Genomic DNA, 21,144 nt, shown 5'->3' with positions numbered 1-21,144 from the left:
TTTCTGGATTCTCTTGGCCTCTTGTGAATGCTCAGACTCAGATTTCTCTTCTTTAGATAACTGGAGGGCACTGTGGTCATGTCATTCTCCCTCTGGCTTATAATTCAGCAGCAGTGATGTGAGTCAGATGATGTGGGGTTGACTCACAGCTCTACTCCCACTAACTGACTGGGCAAGTCCCTTCACTTCCTTAGCCTCAGTGATGTCATCTGCAAAATGCGCTAGTAACACCTATGTCACAGGATGGTTATGAGGACCCAATAAGAGACCCCAGGTGAAGCCTCCTGGAACAGGTCCCTCTCACTATGGATGTGGAGTCAAGGCTTACTGGGCATGAACACCAAGGGCGGGACCTCCTCCTTAGCTTAGGCAATTGAATCATCCAGCTGAAGGCTCCTCTTCACTCCTTCCCTCCCTGCCTCAGAGAATGAGACCTGTCACCTTCCTCGAGACCCACCCCCGCCCCACCTATAAGCCCTTGCATGCCTGCTTGTTAGAAACCATTCACCTGCATGCACTCCTCCCCTTTCCAGCCTCTCCACACCTGCTAGGTTCTATGTGGCCCGCCTCTCTTCTCATGAAGCCTTCCCAAGGGGTGGGAGTGAGGGGTTTCTTGATAAGCAGCCAACACATTCTCTCCACTGTTCCCCCTGCCACCAACAGCAGCAGGCCCCCTGCACCTGCCTTTGTATGGAGACAGCTCTCTGAGGGCCATGTCAGCCTCTAAAATGCCCTCTCTGATACCCTGCACTAATTCTTCTCTGTCAAGGTGAGACTGTTGTCCTCCACACCTCTGCTCACTGCCCGATGACACTACCCTCTTTCCTAGTTCCTGGGATATGACACTGCCTGGGGACTCTTCTTCTCTTTCTGCCGTTCCACTCTGCAACTGCTCACCCCTTGCGCCACCCTGCAATTGCTCGCCCTTTGCCCCACCCCATCTCCTAGGTGTAAGCACAGATCTATTCTGAGACTGTATCTCTTCATTTTGGTCTTCTCTTTGGTTGGGCTTTTGCAAATCTTTTTACTTTTTGACTCTGAATGTATCTGTTTCCTTTGAGGAACATCAATTTTTCTTCATTGGTATCATTAGGGATTGGACCAGAACACCAGCCTAGGCATTTGGGAGTCTGCCTGTGCACTGCCCTGGCATCCTTGAGACCACCTCTGCCCCCACAAACAGCGTCTCTGGTCTCAGCCATGCTCCAAGTTCCATTCCTATGCCCCACGACTCTGGTCTTGACTGCTGTCCTTACTGGGAGGTCCTTGACAGACTTGAGATCCCAGTCATCTTGGTATGCCCTCTGTCCCCCAGTGCCTAGCTTGGTGCTAGACACAAAAGCAGGTGCTTAGGACATATTGATGAGCAAATGAAGATGACTGAGGACTTTGTGTCCCACCTGCCCACTTAGCTCTGTACAGATGCAGCAACCCATTCATTTCCCAAGAAACAAGACAAGAGCAAACAGCAAAAAGGATGCCAATGCTGCCTCCACCTTCCTTCAGAGCCACGTCTTGATTTCCTTCAGCTTATGGATCAGGCCTAACTTTTCATGGTTGAGACTACACCCAGACCCGCCAAGTGAACTGCAAACCAAATTCAGGTGCCCAGCTCAGGGGCCACCAAGAGAAGCTCTCCCCCCGTCAGCATGAGTGAAGGCACAACTTGTTGCTTTTGGCTCTGGCCATATGCTAAGTCCATGCCCGTGCAGGAACCACCACAGGAGATTTGTGTGAAGAATGTGGCCAATGGCCTGGGAGGCCTCACAAGGCTGCTCCATTTTCTTCGAGACCAGCGTTAAGAATGCAGTTGTTCCCAGCTGTCGCCAACTGGTTGTCCCGGCTCTAATCATCTGCAGGCCTGGGAAGGGGACCGAGAGGCTGGCCAGAGAGGCACAGTCTGGAAAGACTTACCCGGTAGTTGGAATGTGCTCGGTTGTTATAGAATTTTCCCAGTGGAATGTGCTCTGAATAACCTGGGGAGTACATTCCCACGGAGGGGCCCGTTGGTACGTGGTGAAAAATAAACCAAAATCCAGTTTCCTGTTGGGGAAGGACAGAAGGGAAAAGCCACAGCGTTCAGCCTCAGAGAGCTCCTGGGCAAGGTGGCCACGCAGCCCACGCTAGAGGTGGGTCTAGTATCTAGTGCCGTCACCCACACCAGCCCTCAATGCCCACCCCCAACACGCTTCCGTGTGGTCCAGTCTGGAGGGAAAACAGTGACAAGTAGAGCCCACCATGAGAGTTGAAGCCCGTCATGGGTTCCTACTCTATCAGACATGGCTCGGAACTGTTGCATTTCAATCACTGTGGGCTTAAACTCCTCTTCCTTACACACAGGGGGATTTCATTGTCTGCTTTCCCCTTCATTCTACAGATAAGGAAGCTAAGTTCCAGGTCAAGGTCAGGGTCCCAAGGAAGGCCAGAAGCATGAATGGGTGGGTGAGAGCAGGGCTGTGTGGATGGAATGCTATGGCCGCCACCTCCCAGCTGTGTGTGTGCCCCTGGGCATGTCAGCTCTCCTAGCCTTAGCTTCCTCCCCTATCAGATGGGGATAATAATAGTACCTGCGTCACTGGGTTCTTATAAAAATCAAATTATGTGAACCTACAACACTGATACATCAGGTACCTTTCTAAGCTAAAATCATGGCATTCTAATATGATTTATTATACATAAAGCATTCAGTGTTCACTAACTATGGTCACCAGTGTATTATGAAGAGACAGGGCTGTCCTTTAAAACCAAGTCCAAAGGACACCCCCTGCCCTACCACCCCCAGTCTGTTGTTTTCCTCTTCACTGCAGCTAAGCCTATCTGCATGGATATCTGGGCTTGGGGCTTAGAGCACAGATACTTCAAGGTAAGCCTCAGGGGCTGTCTCCCAGACTGCAGTCCCTACCCTCACTTTCTGCCAAGGAAGGGATACTTCTGCTCACCTCAGATCCTGCAGCAGCACAGTTTATGAGGTTGTTGTTGGGATTGGCCATCCAGAAGGTGGACACAGCACTGCAGGGAGGGCAGAGATACCTGAAGTCAGATAAAGGCCACCAGGGGTCATCCTGCCACATGGCAGGTGCAGGTCAGGCACTCTGATATTGGCCTGAGAGTCTCTTTTTTTTTTATTTTTTATTTTTGAGACAGAGTCTCGCTCTATCACCCAGGCTGGAGTGCAGTGGTGCAATCTCAGCTCACTGCAACCTCCATCTCCCGGGTTCACGCAATTCTGCTTCAGCCTCCCAAGTAGCTGCCACCACGCCCGGCTAATTTTTTTTTTTTTTTTTTTTTTGTATTTTTGTATTTTTAGAGACGGGGTTTCACTGTGTCAGCCAGGATGGTCTCAATCTCCTGACTTCGTGACCGCCCACCTCGGCCTCCCAAAGTGCTGGGAGGCCTGAGAGTCTCTTATCAGAGATCTGAGAAATAATTGACTTATTCTGAAACCCAGTTTTCTAATTAAAGTGTGGTGCTCGTTTAAGCACTTAAAATGTTCAGAAATTTAAAAAAGCATGGGTCTTGAAAATAGAAGCAGTGTGCAAGTGATGTCTGAGATTGGCTCTAAAATACTTGTAGGTCAGAAGAACCCAGGAAAGCAGTCCTTTCTAAGGGAGGGGCGCTGCACTTGGAAGGCTTACTGCAGAGAGATATCACCCCGTCTCTGTGTCTCTCTCTCTCTCCATATCTAGAAAAGGGTCCGTGTGGTTGGGGCCTCCGTGGCAGCTGAGGTGACAGCCACTTCCTCTCATCAAAGGGCACTGTGTGGATAAAGAGAAGCCCCACAGATGAGAACAGGGGTCCTCTTTGGACAAGAAAAATGCACATGAGGCAAACTGAGAAGGGAGAAGAGAGAAGACACCCTCCCACCTGCTCTGCAGGAAGCTGGAGCAGTAGGTGGTTAAGGGCTGTGAGGCCCAAGCTGCTCAGAGCCCTGAAGTGCAGAAGTCTGGTGCTGGGCTGAGCTGAGTGAACACATGCTCACACATGCACACCCCTTCCCCCCAGCACACAGAGAGGGGTCCAGGCACTTACTTGCAGTCTTGCCTGGGCTTGGGGATGTACCCAGGATAGGAGTCCTCTGTGATCATCTTGCACATCTTGCTGTCACGGTCTGAGGGGAGGAGGGTTCCGGACTTGACAAGGAGGCCAAGACAGTGGTCAAAAGTGTTGCGTTCCTCTGGCCCATCTTCCGTGAAGAAGCAGTGGCCCAAAGAGTTATAGCCCACGACGTCCTTGGTCTGCAGGGGTCAAGACAGGGATGTTTCACCAAGCATCCAGTTATTCATGTGCCCATTCATTCATTCAGTAAACACTAGTCTCATGTGCTCATTCATTCATTCATTCAACAAACACTAAATAGTCTCAGCCATACACTGGGCCCTGGGAGGAGCATTGGGGGTTTGGAGATGAATAGGACACAAGCGATAGGCCTGGGGAAAGTGGGACATGGGGTGGGATGGTGACTTTTTTTTTTTTTTTTTTTTTGAGATGCAGTCTCGCTCTGTTGCCCAGACTGGAGTGCAGTGGTGCAATCTTGGCTCACTGCAAGCTCTGCCTGCAGGGTTCAAGTGATTCTCCTGCCTCAGCCTCCTGAGTAGCTGGGAATATAGGCGTGCGCCACCACACCCAGCTAATTTTTTATGTGTTTTTAGTAGAGACCCGGTTTCACCATGTTGGCCAAGCTGGTCTCAATCTCCTGATTCGTGGTCCACCTGCCTTGGGTACCCAAAGTGCTGGGATTACAGGCAAGAGCCACTGCGCTGTGCCAGGGATGGTGACTTTTAAAAGCCCTTTCCAGCTGGAGGAATTGGGGGTGGTGAGGCTCTATAGGATAGGAAAGGGGGCAAGATATCATACGTGAGAAGGTGAATCCAAGAGGAGGCCATGGGCTGGGCCATGCGCACCCACTTCGATGGAGCACACAGCTGAGTGCCCTGCGTACAAGGACTTACCATGGAGGGACTCCACGGAGGAGATCCCACTGAGGAAGGGTGGACGAGGGAACTTCATCTAGGAGCAGCACCTGAGCTTGGGCAGGTGTGCTTTTTATTAAGACCAGTATAGATTCTCCTTATTGTACCCTCACCCAGAAATCCAAGCCAGCTTGTTAGCCCAAGACGCATATCAAGCCACATGTGCAACACCTGGGTTGAGAACTAGAAAGGGCTGCAAACTCCAGCTCTTTGGTTTCCTTTTTGAAATACACAGTTAGTGGGGAAAGCAGAAAGAATATTTGCATGGATATTGAGATACCAGGGACGTAGTTTCAGCAGCACATCCAAGCAGCGTGGGGATCTCAGACAAGACTCCTATCTTCTCTTCAGTCACTTTTTTTCCACCGCAAAAATGAAGGACTTGAATTCCATGATCTCTGAAGCCCCTTCTGGGTCTGAATCTCTAAACTCATCAATCTCAGAACTCAGGTCTTCAGAGGGCCTCTAGCCTGGGCCCCACCTCCCTGTCCAATCCCAGACTCTGTTCCCAAGCATAACTGGCAAACAGGTACCCTACTTCTGCTCAGGCACTCCAGAGAGATACTCACTTCCTTGCAAGGTGGCCTGTTACACAGTGGGGCAATGGCGAGAAATGCCTCCCTTATCTTACACCCTTCATCCCCACCCCTGGGTACAGACTGCCCAATGATGTCATCCACCAAGGGAGTTCCTGCTTCCTGATGATATCAATTCAACACATACCTATTCAGTACCTGCCACCATGCCATCACCGGAAAATCCACATACCAACCAGCAACAACCCTCCACCTCCCACCCCGGCACTGTGAACATTTCGAGAGGCTGTCCTATGCATTGCAGGATGTTTAGCAGCCTCCCTGGTCTCTACCTACTAGATGCCAGGAAAACCTCTTCAGTTGTGACAACCAAAAATGTCTCCAGACATTCATTGCCAAATATTCCATTGGGTAGAAGGGAGGAAGAGTGACAGAATCATTCCTGATTGAGAGGCCCTGATGTAGACACCACAGTTCCTTCCAGGCTTTTTTTTTTTTTTTTTTTTTTTTTTTTGAGACAAGGTCTGGCTCTGTTGCCCAGGCTGGAGAGCAGTGGTGTGATCTCGGCTCACTACAACCTCTGCCACCTGGGCTCAAACCATTCTCCCACCTCAGTCCCCCGGGGAGCTGGGACTACAAGTGTACGCCACCACGAATGACTAATTTTTGTATTTTTGGTGGAGATGGGCTTTCACCATGTTGCCCAGGGTGGTCTCAAACTCCTGGGCTCAAGCAATCCTTCTGCCTTGGCCTCCCAAAGTGCTAGGATTACGGGCGTGAGCCACTGCACCTGGCCCAGGGTCTTTCATATAATAGCCGCCTACTCCCCAACTCCCAGGCAGCCATCCTTTAAAAGCATCCTCAAACCACACTCCATATCCCAGCACTGGACTGGCCTCTTACACCTTTTAATCTTGCTGAAATCTCACACCATCCTCTATTCAATTTTTATTTTTTTTAGAGATGAGGAAAACGAGACTCAGAGAAGGTAAGTGATTTGCCAAAGGTCACAAAAGCCATATGTAGAAGGTCAAGGCTGGAAGCATGGTTTTCTGTGTCCTCACTCCATAAGGGAGAACCCAACATACATGTAGCTCTGTTCCAGGCAGGCTCTCTGTTCTTCTGAATAAACATCCTTCCCTTCATCTTTAGTAATAGGCAAGGGTGTGATCTTGAATCCTACTCACCTGTTTAATAAGTCAGTCAGTATCAAGGTCAGCCAATGGGACTGCTTTCCTTTCTCCTATTAAGCTCGAAAAGTTTGTTATAAATAGCCTGGACAGACAAGCATGGGAGAAAAAGGCAAAAACATCTGAAGTCAAGTGTAATGCCTTCAACTTTACAGAGGAGGATCCCAAGGCCCAGAGAAGGGACATGGAGTGTCCCAGGATGCTCAGCAACTTCATTCTGCAGCTGTGATCAAACTCAAGCCTCTTGCCTCCTGCCTCCTGCCTCCTGCCTCCTGCCCATAGCTCTTTCTAAATCTTAGGAACCCATTTACCCTGCTGTGTGGATCATACTTTGGGTAGTCTTTCTCTGAATAGGAGTAAATAATGAGTTAGGTACATTCTTATTCTAAAAAATGCCAGAGAAAGAAACTAACTCCTGAGAGAAAAACCCTCATTGAAAGGAAGAAAAATGATCACTGTTTATTGGATACTAAATGTTTTTACATGTTATCTTATTTAAACCTCATGGCAACTACGATTCTATAAGTGACCCAGACTTAGAAAGTTGCCCCACATCACTTCTCTTGCAAGGACTGAATTGGGACTTGATTCCCCATCTGTCTGAGTCCATAATCTGTGTGTTAATCAATACTCAACAATGCCAGAAAGAAAAAGGTGCTCTCACTTTGGGCTGCATTTCTTTCTTCTCATTAGGAGTGGGGTGAGGACGGCGCACAGAATCAAGAGGGAAGCATGATAAGGCCGAGGACAGCCCTGGAGTGGGGGTAGAAGACACAAGTTCAGGTCTTTACTCAGCCACAAACTTGCTGTGTGTGACTTGCGTAAGTGTCCCTGTGTGATAGGATAACGTCTAAAGTTTCTTCCAGCTCTAACATTCTGAGATTGTTCTTCCTTAGAACATTACCCAGAGTTAAATATTTAAACTGTGACGTAGCTTGGGATGATAGACGTAGATAGATGGATGGATGGATGGATGGATGGATAGATAGATAGATAGATAGATAGATAGATAGATAGATAGATAGATATAGATAGATAGCAGATACATAAACAGTAGCTGCATAAACAAACATGCATATAGATTCACAGGTGGCCATTCAGTCCCTATGTGTGCCAACCAGAAGTAATGCGTAAGTTCTCCCCCCATTCTCTTGCACAAATTGTATTTTTCCCTTTGTTCTTCTGGATATCTTCCTCCCTGCTGTTGGTTGGCAGTTGTGAAAGCAATTCCTGAACACCGTTTTAAGTCTTCAATTGTTTTTAGGTGTGGTCCAGGCAGAAGATTGTGAAGGAGAAAATTCCTGGGCTCTGCCTGACACAGAGCTAGAAAGAGCCAGCAGGGACTGCTTCAGTGGCGGGGGAGGGTGTGACCATTTTATTTGGTTTATGGTCTAAATCAGGACACTTTTGAAGTGAAGGAGGTGTGATTAGTAGTTAAGCTGGGACAACAGGTCAAAAATGGACCATTCTGTGCAAATCAGGACATATCTGTATGTAATAATTTCCACCATCAACCTGTATACAGCAAGTAAAAGAAACTGCTGTTTAAAACAAACAAATACAGATAGAAGTGAACTTTACTTGTTTCTGCCTGCTAGGGTGGGTGTGATATGATTTATGTGATTGAGAAACTCGACAACAAATACAACCATGTTATAAAGAAGACCGGCATTTCCAATCTTTTGCCATTTTTTTTTAAATTTCTTTTTGAACTGCTGAAAAGAAGATTGCCATCTTCTTTTGGCGGGTGGGTCATTTGTTTGTGAGTGTCTTAATGAGTTTTTGAATATGCAAATTAAAACCGGGTGGAAGAAAAAACCTGGACAACCAAATGACTGCCTAACAAGGAAAGGAATGAGTTTCTAAGGCAGCCCAGAAGAGGTGGGGAGGAGGATGCGAGAATGAAGAGGAGGGGAAAAGAACTCAATAACCTGGTTGGGGGTGGGGAGGCAGTAGCCTAGGGGGAAGCGTTTGGTCTATAGAGGGACCTGTTACTCCATCTCTTACTGTTGGTTTCCGTGCTGATCTCTAGTGTACCCCCTCTCCCTCTGCATCTCTTACCCCAATCCACCAGTAAAAGCCCTGGGCCAATGAAACTTTTGGGGAAATCAAGGACAAGGGTCTGGGTTTCATATTTGGGTTCATATGGAAAGGAGAGATTGAAACTGCCTTTGCAGCAATTACAAGAGTTAGAAAATTATGACAGTGAAAGCGATCTGACCTAACCAACTCCATCTTGCTTCTAACCTCCAAGCTGTCCTTGGTCATTCCTGGGCGTAGGCCAAACTGACTTTGGGAGGAACTTAGTTTATAGTTTAACTTTGAAACAAAAACGATAACAGCCCCTTCCCAAAACAAATCCCAGTCTTACGGGGGGACTAAACTGCTTTTGTAGGACTAACAAATTAGCCACGAGATTAGAAATTATGGTTTAGGAGTCATGCAGCTAGAGGCCACAAGATTCCAAGCCTCCCCAACTGCTCCTGGGGACAACATCGCTATTGTAAACCCTAAGGTTAGTGCTTGAGATATTTTTCAGATTCCGCACTAAATGGATCAGCTAGTGCCTCCCAGATGGATAAACTGGCTCATCTGACCTTGTGGCCCCCACCGGGAACTGACTCAGCACAAGAGGACAGCTTGGACTCCCTGTGATTCCATATCCGACCTGACCAATCAGCACTCCCCCTTTCCCACCCCCTAAACATCAAATTATCCCTAAAACCCTGATCCCCCAATTTTGGGGGAGACTGATTTGAGTAATAATAAATCTCCAGTCTCCCATACAGCCAGCTCTGTGTGAATTAAACTCTTTATTGCAATTCCCCTGTCTTGATAAATCAGTTCTGTCTAGGTAGCAGGAGAGGTGAGCCTGTTGAGCAGTTCCAAGTTGAGAGCAGCTACATGAATCAAGAAGTGAGTGAGAATGTGAATTCAAGAAACTGAAAGAGGGAGGTAACCAGGAAAAGCCGAAGCCTCTCCCACAAATTCCAGAGCTGTGAGTCGGGGAGACAGGGCACTGGATTTCCTGCCAAATACACAGAGGGCTCAGCCATCTTTCAGAGGATGCCAGAGGGAGGATGTGTCCCTGGGGCTGGGGCACTTGGGGACTGGCTGCAGTCCATATAGATGGCACCCCTGGAGCAGTGCAGGGCACAACCTGCAGGGCCACATGTAGCAGCCTGTTGGGGACATCCTGGTTTCAAGCATCTTGTGGCTATTGGGAGCATTTATGTCAAAGATAGAACATTTTGAGCAATGCACAAGGAGGAAAAGAAGGAAAGGAAAGGGCATGGTTTCTTCTCCCATTCTCTGCCTTAAAGAGGAAAGGGAGGAAGAAACAAGCAGAACCCATATTGAAGTCATTTTGTGCTTCCACAAAAGTACTGGAATGGATTCATTTCCTCCAGGAAAAACAGGAAGGTGATTCCCCCTATGTCCTGCCTCAGCGTTGAGAAATACATGTTAAGATGAAATGGGGGCCCATTTTGCATCCCCCACCCCCGCTATCCAGCCTACAGATACTGTGCCATAGAGCCTTCCTTTGAAGGCAGACTGCACCCCACATCTGCCTGCATCCTGCAGCTTTGGTGCTAGCCATTGCATTTCAAGAAAGACACCATTGACAATATCAATACAGTGAGAAGCATTTTTCAAACTGTGTTACAGAACACCAGCTTTGTGAGACGCGAATGAGTTTAGGCATTGCTAGGATAACCAAAGCTAAGCATGTGTTTTTATTGCAAGCCTTTGCTCTGCTAGCACTCATCATGAATTTCCAAAACAGGGAAAGAAGACATGTATGCAGTGTTTGCCAAGGTCTTTTAACTACAGAGGCCAGTCTCTTTTTGTTTGTTTGGATACTTGCTACTATCTTACAGAACCAGAGATGTTTACACAGAACACAGTTAGATACAGAGGCACACAGTGATACTATTTAATAAGTAATACTATTTAATATCATTGCTGACTATGTCATATACATTGTCTGGTTTAATCTTCCTAAAGACCCTTTGAAGTTAGTTCTATCATCATCCTCACTTCACACAGGAAGGAATTGAGTCCCAGAAAATTTCCATCAGTCCCACAAGGCCACACTGGCAGATGAAAACACAGGTCTCTGGGACGCTATGCTCTTTTGCCTCAATGTTCTACTGAAGCCCACAATAACTGCCATATCAAGAAAGAGTTAGGAGTTGAATGAAGAAGGAGAGACAGCGGTGGGTTTGCTGAGCTTGGTGGTGACATTTTGAATGACATTGTTGAGAACCATCACCAAGGCTCAGAGAGAGCAAAAGTTGAGAAGCCCACATTTGTGTCAGGACAGGAGTAAGAAGCAGGAGTTGATGGAATTTCAGGCCACCCTTCCCAAGAGTTGGTGGTGAAGAAAGGGAAAGAGCAAAAGTGGCTGCCCAAGGGGCAATTAGGGATGAAGGAAGCTGTCCTCTGAGGATAAAGGATATCAGAGCCTATCTACAGGCAGCAGGGAGAGAGGAGCTCATGAGCAAGGGGCTTCCAGGACACTGTAGGATCAGCCCAGGGCCAGGCTTTAAGGCACTCTCAGCTCTGCACACCTAGAAACCCTTCTTTCTCCCAAGCCAGTATCTGCTTGTCTGGAATCTTCCTCCTTCAGATCAGGGATGGTGTTAGGAAAAAGGCTTCTCTGATGCTGAGTGGCCTCTGCATTCCAAATCAGGATCTCATCTTTGTCTGTATTTGGCCTCCTTTTGTCCCATCAGCTAAAAACGTCTTTCCAAACATAATCAGGCGTGAGTAAATCCTTCAAGCCAAAATGAGGGAAGCAAATGTAAAATACCTATGGAGATCATCCAGTTCCCAAGGCAGCATCTCCGAATGTGGAAATCTCTGCCCCAGTGGTGGAGCATTTACAGGGTGAGGTGCCAATCCATAAAACCCAATTCCCATGTGGGGGATGGCTCTTGGAGATCTTAGGGAAGGACACTGGAATATGCTCCATTACCCTGCTGTCTGTCTGACTTAGAGAGTTAGAGGCCTGCACTTCATCTAGATTCTAAGCCAGGACAATTTGGTTTTACCTTGGGAAGGTCTCAAGGGCAACTTCAACTTCTAACCCACCAGCTTGGCCAACAAGCTCAGTCCTGAGCTGAGTGAGGCTGGAGTCCTACATGGCCACCAGGACCAGGCTGTAACTGGTACCTCGGCCACCTAATGTCTGGACAATGGCCCTGCCAGTTTGGCAGCTGACATCCCTAAGAGCCAGGCTGGAGGAAGACTTTGGCATACAGGGCAGCAAGGGTCTTCTGGTTCTAAGAAGTTGTCCAAGGCTCTAGCTCCAAGAGTCTACCTCCACTGTGGGTACAAGTAACCCACGTGGCTGCTCCAGATACAGCCCTGTGGGTTACCCCCGATCTGCTGCCTTCCCTCTTACCCCACACATTTCTCACTCCCCCAGACTATCTTCATGAACTTACACTCCTGGCTCAAGGCCTATGCCATCTTTCCCAGCCTCTCCCAGCTCTCCCAGCCTCTCCCAGCTCTCCTAGCCTCTCCCAGCCTCTCCCAGGCTGCAGCCCTGCTGGGATGCTCACTCTCAACACTGCCCTGCTGGGTGTCCTAGAGTGCCCAAGGCCTCTGCCCCTGCCACCGGTAATTCTTGTGCCGCTTCCCCCTTTTTGAGTCCATTGCTACAGCTGAGACCTGGGCTCAGCACTCTGAGAAAGGTTTGCTATTCCAAAGACAGCCAAAAACATTTCACAGGTATTTTCTAACTGAACCACCCTGAGAGGAAGCCATCACATTCTCCACAGCATGTGTGAGGAAACTGAAGACCTGCCTGGTTAAGTAGCTTGGCAGCAGTCACACAGCAAGTGTGTGAGAAAGCACAGCCACACATCCACACTCCAGGGGGTGTGTGTGTGGGGGGGGGGGTGTATTTTCCTGAGATTCACAAGAGCTTCCATTCAAACTGTTCCAGATCTGTAATCACAGGCTTCTGGTAATCTTAATATCTTTCTTTTTAATAAAGTTGAATGTAGGTGAATTTAAGCTAAATTTACGAATAGAACTTCAACGAAAATGCTTAGAACAAGTAAAGCTCCAAAGACTCAGTGAGGCCTGTTATCTTTCCTAACCAATTCTACATTGTTCTCTTCACCATGTATCCTGACCGCCATCACCACCCTGTGTGAGAAAGGTGTGACTGCATCCATTGCACTGGTTCTGCAAATCACACGAGGGAGCAGGACAGACCTGAGGCCTGCACCCAAGGCAAAATGTGGGCCACACACTGGGCTCCATGCTTTCCGTGTTCTCTGCTTGCTTAATCCTGGAAGCAACAATGTAGAGTAAGCAGTGCCATCCTCTCCATTTTACAGAAGCATAGAGTGGTAAAATGACTGGCCCAAGATCACACGGCTTGTAAGTGGCAGAACTCCAATTGCAACCCAGGAAGTCTGGCTCCAGAGCCCATGCTCATCCCTGACATTCTGAATTTATTGTAAATCTTGATGTCTTTCAGCTTTAGCCAGAAAACATTCTCCTTTCCTTTTTCCTTGAGCCAGAAAAAATTCCTATAGCTTCCAGCAACGGCTCCAGCACAGTCCTCTACCACCTGCTAGGAAGAATCAGCCTTCATGTGTGGACAGTACCTCCACATGAAACCTACCTGCATCTCATTCATCCTCACAACAGCCCTATGTGTTTGGTGTTGTTTTTTTACTTGTCTGAGCAGGAAGCTGAGGTTCAGAGAAGTTAAGCTACTTGCCCAAGGTCCTACAGCTCACCATCTGTGGATCAAGCCCTTGAACCCAGGCCCTCCTAGACTGGGCTCCAAAGCCAAGGATCTCTTCTCTTTACTCAGTGGGAGGTTTAAATCAGAGCATTTAAAACACAGAAACAACAGACACTCTTTATAATAGAAGAGTACATGGAATAGAACCACACCAGTGTCACACGGACTGCCTCTTTATTTTCCCATAACCATATGCCTGTTGGTGAGGCTTGCTCTGTTTGGTTTAAAGCAGGGGTTACAAACGCAAATGCCCACAGGGGCCAGCAGGCAATGAAAGGAGTGGCACTGGCCTGGGGGATTTATAGTAATTGTAACAGCCATGGTAGGCCTGCTGCACACTGGAGAACGCACACCTGTCTTAGTGGAGGCAGCCTCGACTCTGCTCCAAGCCATTGTTGCCTTGCAGGGAGGCAGGACAGGCATTGCCAACTCATCCTACTTTTCAAAAGAAGACAGGAATCCATATTTTTATGTAGAATCTCTTAATCTTTAAATGATGGAAACTAATTCAAATGTTTCTTGGCACTATTTAAGCCAAACAAAACACATCGTATAGCTGGATTCAGCTTGAAGGGTGTCATTTTGTGACATCCAGTTTTAAAGTTTATAGAGGACATAAAGTGTAGTTCATTTAAAGAAAGTCCAATTTAGTGTAAAATTATCAATTTAGTGTAAAAATGTTCAAATGTTTCTCTAAACACAGTATAAGCCAAACAAAACACATCTGGTTGCTAGATTCAGCTAGCAGGGTGCCATTTTGTGATGTCCAGTGTTAAAGTTTATAGAGGATAGAAATGTAGTTCACTTAGAGAAAGGTCAGTTTAGTATAAAAAAATTATCTGTGGAAATCAAGACAAGCCTCTGATACACATGCCAATTTGCTAATGAGAGTATTTCTGCCAGCAGAACTTGCTCTGAAGGTACACTTGGTTCAACAGAAGAAAAAAAGCCCATTGTTGTCACCATCTCAAATCTGTTGGGTAGATACCACAGCCAAGTCTTGGCGTGACCCCCCTGTCTGCAGTTAGCAGAGCTGTCATGCTGTGTGGTGGCGGAATGATCTCCAGATTTCATGTTATGCCAGTGAAGCACAGGAAAAATTGGACTCCTAGAAACCACCACAAAGTAATCAGTCTCCCATCTCTGCTTGGTACCTTTGGTAAGGACAAACCTCTATTTTCTCCTTCTTGTTTGGTTGGTGATCTGCTCCCAGTTGATACCGTTTAAAACCTGAGCTAAGGATGGTTCAACCCCCAAAGGCCCTGGATTAAATGTCTACATCCAAACACCCCTCCAGGGCTAACCATTCATGGCCCATCCCCAGAGTTCCCTGAGGGAAGGAGGTGCTTACCAACAAGCCATTGGAGCCATGGACTGTGACGCAGCGAGAGAATGTATGATGGATGGAGAGGTCCCTGATGTATGTGGGTGGGTTATAGCCTCCCCTTTCATCTACATCACCGGCCAGGTGGAAGTGAATCGGGTACTGACCCATCAGCTGCTGTCCCATATGCTTCAGCTCCATGCCCTCCAGGTGTGCTGCCTTAAATCCCAGAGCAAACTAGGAGAGGAGAACCAAGAGTCAGAGGAGCCCATGAGATGCTTTGGGATTTCCCTGGCTAGTGCCCATATTCCGAAGATGCAGAGGCATTGTTCTTTGTCAGTCCCCACCCAATACTCAATAAATCAAAGATATTCTCTGCAAATGGGTTAGAATGCCTGGCCCTTCTTATACTGTGGAAGACAGGCAAGGAGCTGCTAATGACAGAGGACATTGTGAGGAAATGGAGTGCTTGGAAATGAGATGTTCTGAAGGGCTATTCTATAGTTGGGGCTCACTTTGACCCTCCTTTCCTGTCCCCAAACCATCAAGTGTTAGGAGCAAAGGATAACTCTGAGATAATCTGGAGGAGTGGGCTAGCAAAAAGCATGACCTATGAACCTGGGGAATCCAGGTTACAGTGAACTATGGAGCAGCAAGAGCCTTTGCCATTGTCTCCCACCTAAGACCTTCTCCTAGCAGAGGGAAAGGGAACGCCGACTCTGGAATCTTCATGAGCCCATGTTCTGGTGGCATGTGTGTGAGTAGAGGGGATGCCACACACTTGCTTCATGATATGCCTAGAGTCATTCCTTTCGGGCTCAAGAAAACCACTTGACCACACGGAATTCCTGTCCTCCAGGTGCTCACCATGAAAGCACAGTCTGAAAATGATTCCTGTCAAAGGTCAGGCTCAGCTAACCTCTACTAGAAAAGGATAATCTTGGCATGCTAACCATTTCTTCCAAAAATAGGTGTCAACTGGAGTGTCAACTCCAGCAGTGGCTGCCCTGGAGAGCTGTGTTGAGAATGACTCTGAAGGCTAGTTTGAGCTCAGTGGGAAAGAGTCCCCTGATCACTCAGGGACTGCTCTCAGGATTGGAAAGGGGGCTACAGCAGCTTGTGTAACATAAACCTGTTATTTCTGCTTTAGTTTCACTAATGAGTTTCTCAACTGAGGACAGTATTGTCACCTCTGCCCCACCCCATACCCAGGAGACGACTGGATATATGAAGTGTTTTTCGTGGTGATAATGACTGGGGAGCACTGCTAGCATTGAATTAGTAGGGACCAGGGATGATAGAAATCCTATAATACAGGCCTATGTGACAAAGCACTATCTCACATAAAATGCCAGTAGGGCCCCCATTGTGAATGCTGTAAGTTTCACTCCATTTGTCTCTTCAGTTCCACTACCAAAAAGTCTTATCCTTAAAGTGCATGATATTAGCTTTAAGAGAACTATCTTTGCAAAACTCCGAGGTAATATTATGCTATCGGCATTGAAACCAATTACCACATGAAGAAATTTTGGGTATCTTAAGCAATACAATAGAAAGGCACTTTGCATTGTGATATAAAAGAAATTCCTCTTTGAGCTTAATACTAGGAAAACGTAAGCACCAATAAACCAGTACCATTTTTCTATATTGTGCAGTAAGAACCCTGCAGCTCACTATGTCTCTTCTTTGTCTTGACTCTAACCAGGAAATTCACAGGTAAATTTAATGCTACAACCTCTTTTTGTTATTGTTGTTGTTTTTGTTTTGAGACAGAGTCTCACTCTGTCACCAGGCTAGAGTGCAGTGGCGTGATCTCGGCTAACTGAACCTCTGCCTCCTGGGTTCAAGCAATTCTCCTGTCTCAGCCTCCGAGTAGCTGGGATTACAGGTGCCCACCACCAGCCCAGATAATTTTTGTATTTTTAGTAGAGATGGGGTTTCACCATGCTGGCCAGGTTGGTCTTGAACTCCTGACCTCAGGTGATCCACCCACCTCGGCTCCCCAAAGTGCTGGGGTTACAGGTATGAGCCACCTCGCCCAGCCAATGCTGCAACTTCTAGTTCCTCTCACCTGCTTATTGTTTTATCTATATGGTAATGGATCTATCGTAAATGTGACCTTTTGCAAGTTAAATGCTAGTTCTTTTAGGAAGTGATCAGGGCAATAATGAAGTAATAATGAAGTAGTCATGAAATAATGAAGACAAGGAATGAAGGCAGTGTTGAAACAGTGTGATGTGTACCACGTGGCAGAGAGCTGTTTGTTGTCGAGTTAGCTCTGTCATCTCTCTTATTCCCAAATATTTGTAGGGGGAGCTGCACACCAATGGACAATACATAAGACTTCTCAAACTTCCAGAAGGCGCCCTCCCCTTGATCCCACCTCCTGTTCCCCGACCCTCATCCCTACCAAGAAGCCCCGCCTAGAGGCTGACATCATGGGAACTCTCCTGGTTGGGTTGAAAGATTCTGCCAGACTGATACATACCTTGATGTGGCCCCCAAAGGTATCGAAGTCAAAGAAATTGCAGATGTGGTTTCTGTAGGGGTAGCATTTGTCCTCCATCTCCCCCATCACTATTATGTTCCGGCTCAGAAGCCCAACCTCTGCCCGCATGTCCACGCCATCTATCTCCTCCCCGATGTGCAGGTACATTGGTTTCCCTAGGGCAGAAAGGGAGGAAGGTAAACAACAGCAGGTACTGCATGCCCACTGAGTTCCGGGCCCATGCCAGGTGCTTCCATGGCTATTGCTTACTCATCACCATGACCGGTGTGCACAGTGGTCTCATGTTACAGAGGGATGAAGGTCAGGGAGGTGAAGTCACACGCCTGCATGCAGAGCCAGATCTCACAGCTACACAGGCTTAGGTCTGAAGCCCTTAGCAGAAATGGCTAATTGTCCCCTAATATTTGTCTCCTCTTCTGCTTTTCAGTCCTAGACTCCCGCATTTTAGCTGGACACAGGGCCACCCAAGGAAATGACATTTCTCAGCCTCCTTGCAGTTAGGTGTGGCCGTAAGGTGTGAGAAGTGGTAAGTGCCACCTCCAGACTGCCCTCCTCTTACTCTTTCCTGGGGGCTGTCAGGCTAGCCTCACCCATGCAGGTAAGAACCATGCCCCAAAGACGGCAGAGCAATGGGAGAGAAGAAACCTGGTGTCTGGATGATACCATAGATTGCCAATGTTAGGGAGATAAAACAGATCCCCTCTGTCTTTAAAGCCCCTGCTTTAGAACAGTGCAAATTCATAATCTGTTAAAGCAGGCAAATCCCTATTCTGCTTACCTCAGCCTCATGTAGAGTATGTATCTACAGCCTGGGGCTCCAGAAAGAGCCAGATTGGAGCTTCTGCATCCACCACTGTGGCCTGGCTCTGGATGCCTCCATGGTACCACGTGGAGCAGGGAAGAAGGGCCTCCATCTGACTCTATACTGAGCTCCTCACCATCCCCTGCCCTCCCTCTGGTATTGGTGGAGAGGATGCTCTCCCCACTTGTGCACTGACCCCCCAGTCCCACCCCTTTCCATATCCTTAAGGCCCTGGACTCCCTGCACTAGTAATTTCATTTCTTCCTTCTTTTGGGCTCCTTATATTCTATCTTCAAACTTCTCTAGACCTTCCCATTCTTAAAAAACTAACAAACAAAAGACCTTTTCCAGTTCTGCTACCTCTCCTAGCAATTGCCAGTCTCTTTCCCGCTGTAATCAGAGCCCCTGAACTTGTGGTCTGCACCTAACCCCTCCGTTTTCTCTCCATTCTCTCCCTCCCATCACTCCACTCAATCTCTTGCCAAATGCAGTCTCTTCCTCTCCACTCTGTGCAGAAAATGCATCTCAAGAATGGTGCAGGGTGACAGGAGTTCAAACTTTAGAACTTCCTTTGATTTATAGCCCCAAATTCTGCCTCCACAACAATCCCACAATCTTTTATGGAATAAAGAGATCTTAGGCGAGCTCTAAATTTGTTGGGCTCGTCACTGAGGTTGCTGACCTGGCTTATGGATACTTTCTCTTTCATTTGAGGATGCAGTTACAGACAGCAATAACCTCCCATGTGGATTCCCAGCCTGAACCACACCACCTACACGGCTTGGCTTTCACTGTGATCTTGACTGGAGCAATGGAGCACCGGCCTCAGCCCCCAGACACTGCCAGTGTTCACATATGAAGACCATGGTTATAATTAGCCCTGAGCAACACCCTCTACGGTGACATTGTCCTGCTGTCTCCTCCACAGGAAGAGCTGAGACCCTTGCCTGCCCCTTCAACCTGCACATATCCTGTGTGCCTGCAGTGTTTCTAGGGATGTTTACCGTTTTGGGATTCTGCAGATTCAGTGAGATTGTAGGTTTTTTTTTTTTTTTTGAAGTATCTTATTCAAGATGTGAAATTGATGAATGGCAAATCTGAGAAAATATCTCCCATGGAGTTGGTATTAGTTTCCTATCCTGCAGTAACAAATTACCATAAACTTAGTGGCTTAAAACAACATGAATTTATTCTCTTATAGCCTTGGGAGTCACAAGTATGAAATGAGTCTAATGGGGATAAATCAAGGTGTCAACAGGACTGGTTCCTCATGAAGGCTCTAGAGGAGAATCTGCTCCTTGCCCTTTTCAGATTTGAGTGGCTGCCTGTGTTCCTTGGCTCATGACCCTTTCCACCCTCTTTAATGTGCATCACTCTAGTCTCTGACCCTGTCATCACGTCACTCTCTTCTGACTCTGACCTTCCCATGTCCCTTTTTTAAGGACCCTTGTGATCACATTTGGCCCACCCAGATAATCCAAGATAATCTCCCATCTCCAGAGCCTTAATTTATCACATCTGCGAAGTCCCTTTTGTCACATAAGCTAACATTCATGGGCACTGAAGATCAGGACATGAATATATTTAGGGGTTATTATTCCATCTATCACAGAGTCCTCCTTTTTTTTTTAGATACTGGGTTGGGTCTTGCCCTGTCACCTAGGCTGGAGAGCAGTGGTGTGATCACAGCTCACTGTAGTTTCAAATTCCTGGGCTCAAAAAATCCTCCTGTCTGGGGATCCCAAAATGCTGGGACTACAGGCAGATGCCACCACACCCAGCACAGGATCCTTCTTTAAATAAGTATCAGACATTAAAAAATAATAATCTTAGAAAGATTCCATTTACTGCCATGGACTCTTATTCCCTGATATGCAGATGCCAAAAAGTTCTGTGCCCTGCTGAAGGGGTCAGGAGTGGACACCACACATGGAAGTTGTCAGGCCTTCGGTTTCATCCAGGGTTCTGACACCGACCAGGGGAAATGATATGAAATGAGTTAACTCTGCAGAATGCTGGAGTTCCCTCCTCCAGGACAGCCCATTGAACATGGCTTCTCATTTGGGCTACAGGGCCATGTGTCTTTACAGTTCTGAGATCCAGAAGCAGGGCTCCCTCTGGCCACCCTCAGAAAAACCTCTCCTTCCATCCCTGACTCATCTCCCATCCATCAGCTCTGTGGCCTTCAGTTACGGGGCCTTCCCAGGTGTGGGGGTGCAGAATCTTTCTGAAAAAGAGCTTTGCACTGGCTTCTGAGTGGATCCTGAGAGCACAGAGCAAACTTCGCCAAGGAAAGGAACGAGACTTTCCAAACTCCCCAATGGGTTGAGCATGTTGAGGGAACAGGCACAGAGAGCAGCAGGATCAGTCTTGCCAGGCAGGGGATGGCAAAGAGGTCTCCATGCAAAACTCAGCTCCCTGTTTACCAGTCTAAGGGGCTGACACAGTGAAACTCCAACTCCTGTGGGTTCATCTCTTTTCACTCCCACACACCCTCTTCTGTTCCAGCCAGACCAGACCATCATCCTTCCTTGAACATGCCTTTGCTTTCATCAGTGTATCTCCCTCTACCTGCAGAAAGCTTTCTCCACTTTGTCCCACTTAGTTCCAGTTTCTCCTTCTCAGTGACGTGCTCCTTGACCACACTCAGTGTTAGTCTTTCCTTATGGGAGTTCCTGCAGTGCTCAGCAGAGCCAGGAAACCAGGCCAAGCCTCCCCACCTCCAGGACACTCATCCTTCATCTTCCAACCATCCCTCACAGCACGTGCATCCTGGTGCTCTGGGTGTTTCTCTCAACTTGCCAGCATCCACCTTAAAATATGGTGTCCAGGAAGGACGTTGACTAGAGGTTTCTGCTCTCATAGGTGGCCAGAGGAACTTCCTCAGGGATCCGGTCTTGAACGTGGCTGCAGAGGTAAGATAGTGTGATGGGGAGGATTGTAATTCTGGAGCCAGGCTGTGAGGGTCAGATTCCAACTCAGCTCACAGCTGTGAGTCCCTGAGTGTATTTAAGCTCTTGGAACCTCAGGCTCTTCATCTA

The 21,144-nt window shown here is 47.6% G+C and overlaps 1 protein-coding gene across 5 annotated transcripts in view; it reads right to left on the bottom strand.

Annotated features, from left to right (window-relative positions):
* The window catches only part of CEMIP (cell migration inducing hyaluronidase 1), a 172,344-nt gene that overhangs the window by 27,657 nt on the left and 123,543 nt on the right, over nucleotides 1-21,144 (bottom strand). For all 5 annotated transcript variants that reach the window (XM_073012389.1, XM_073012387.1, XM_073012388.1 and 2 more), the window contains 5 exons: nucleotides 17,281-17,456; nucleotides 14,820-15,029; nucleotides 4,030-4,235; nucleotides 2,940-3,009; nucleotides 1,915-2,043 (listed from right to left, as the gene is read on the bottom strand). In XM_073012389.1, the coding sequence (XP_072868490.1) occupies nucleotides 1,915-2,043; nucleotides 2,940-3,009; nucleotides 4,030-4,235; nucleotides 14,820-15,029; nucleotides 17,281-17,456 (791 nt within the window). The remainder of the gene's footprint in view (nucleotides 1-1,914; nucleotides 2,044-2,939; nucleotides 3,010-4,029; nucleotides 4,236-14,819; nucleotides 15,030-17,280; nucleotides 17,457-21,144) is intronic.

Source organism: Chlorocebus sabaeus, chromosome 26 (assembly GCF_047675955.1).
Source record: "Chlorocebus sabaeus isolate Y175 chromosome 26, mChlSab1.0.hap1, whole genome shotgun sequence".
Taxonomy (NCBI): domain Eukaryota; kingdom Metazoa; phylum Chordata; class Mammalia; order Primates; family Cercopithecidae; genus Chlorocebus; species Chlorocebus sabaeus.
The sequence above is the reverse complement of the archived record's forward strand: the minus strand, read 5'-3'. Positions and strand labels throughout refer to the sequence as shown.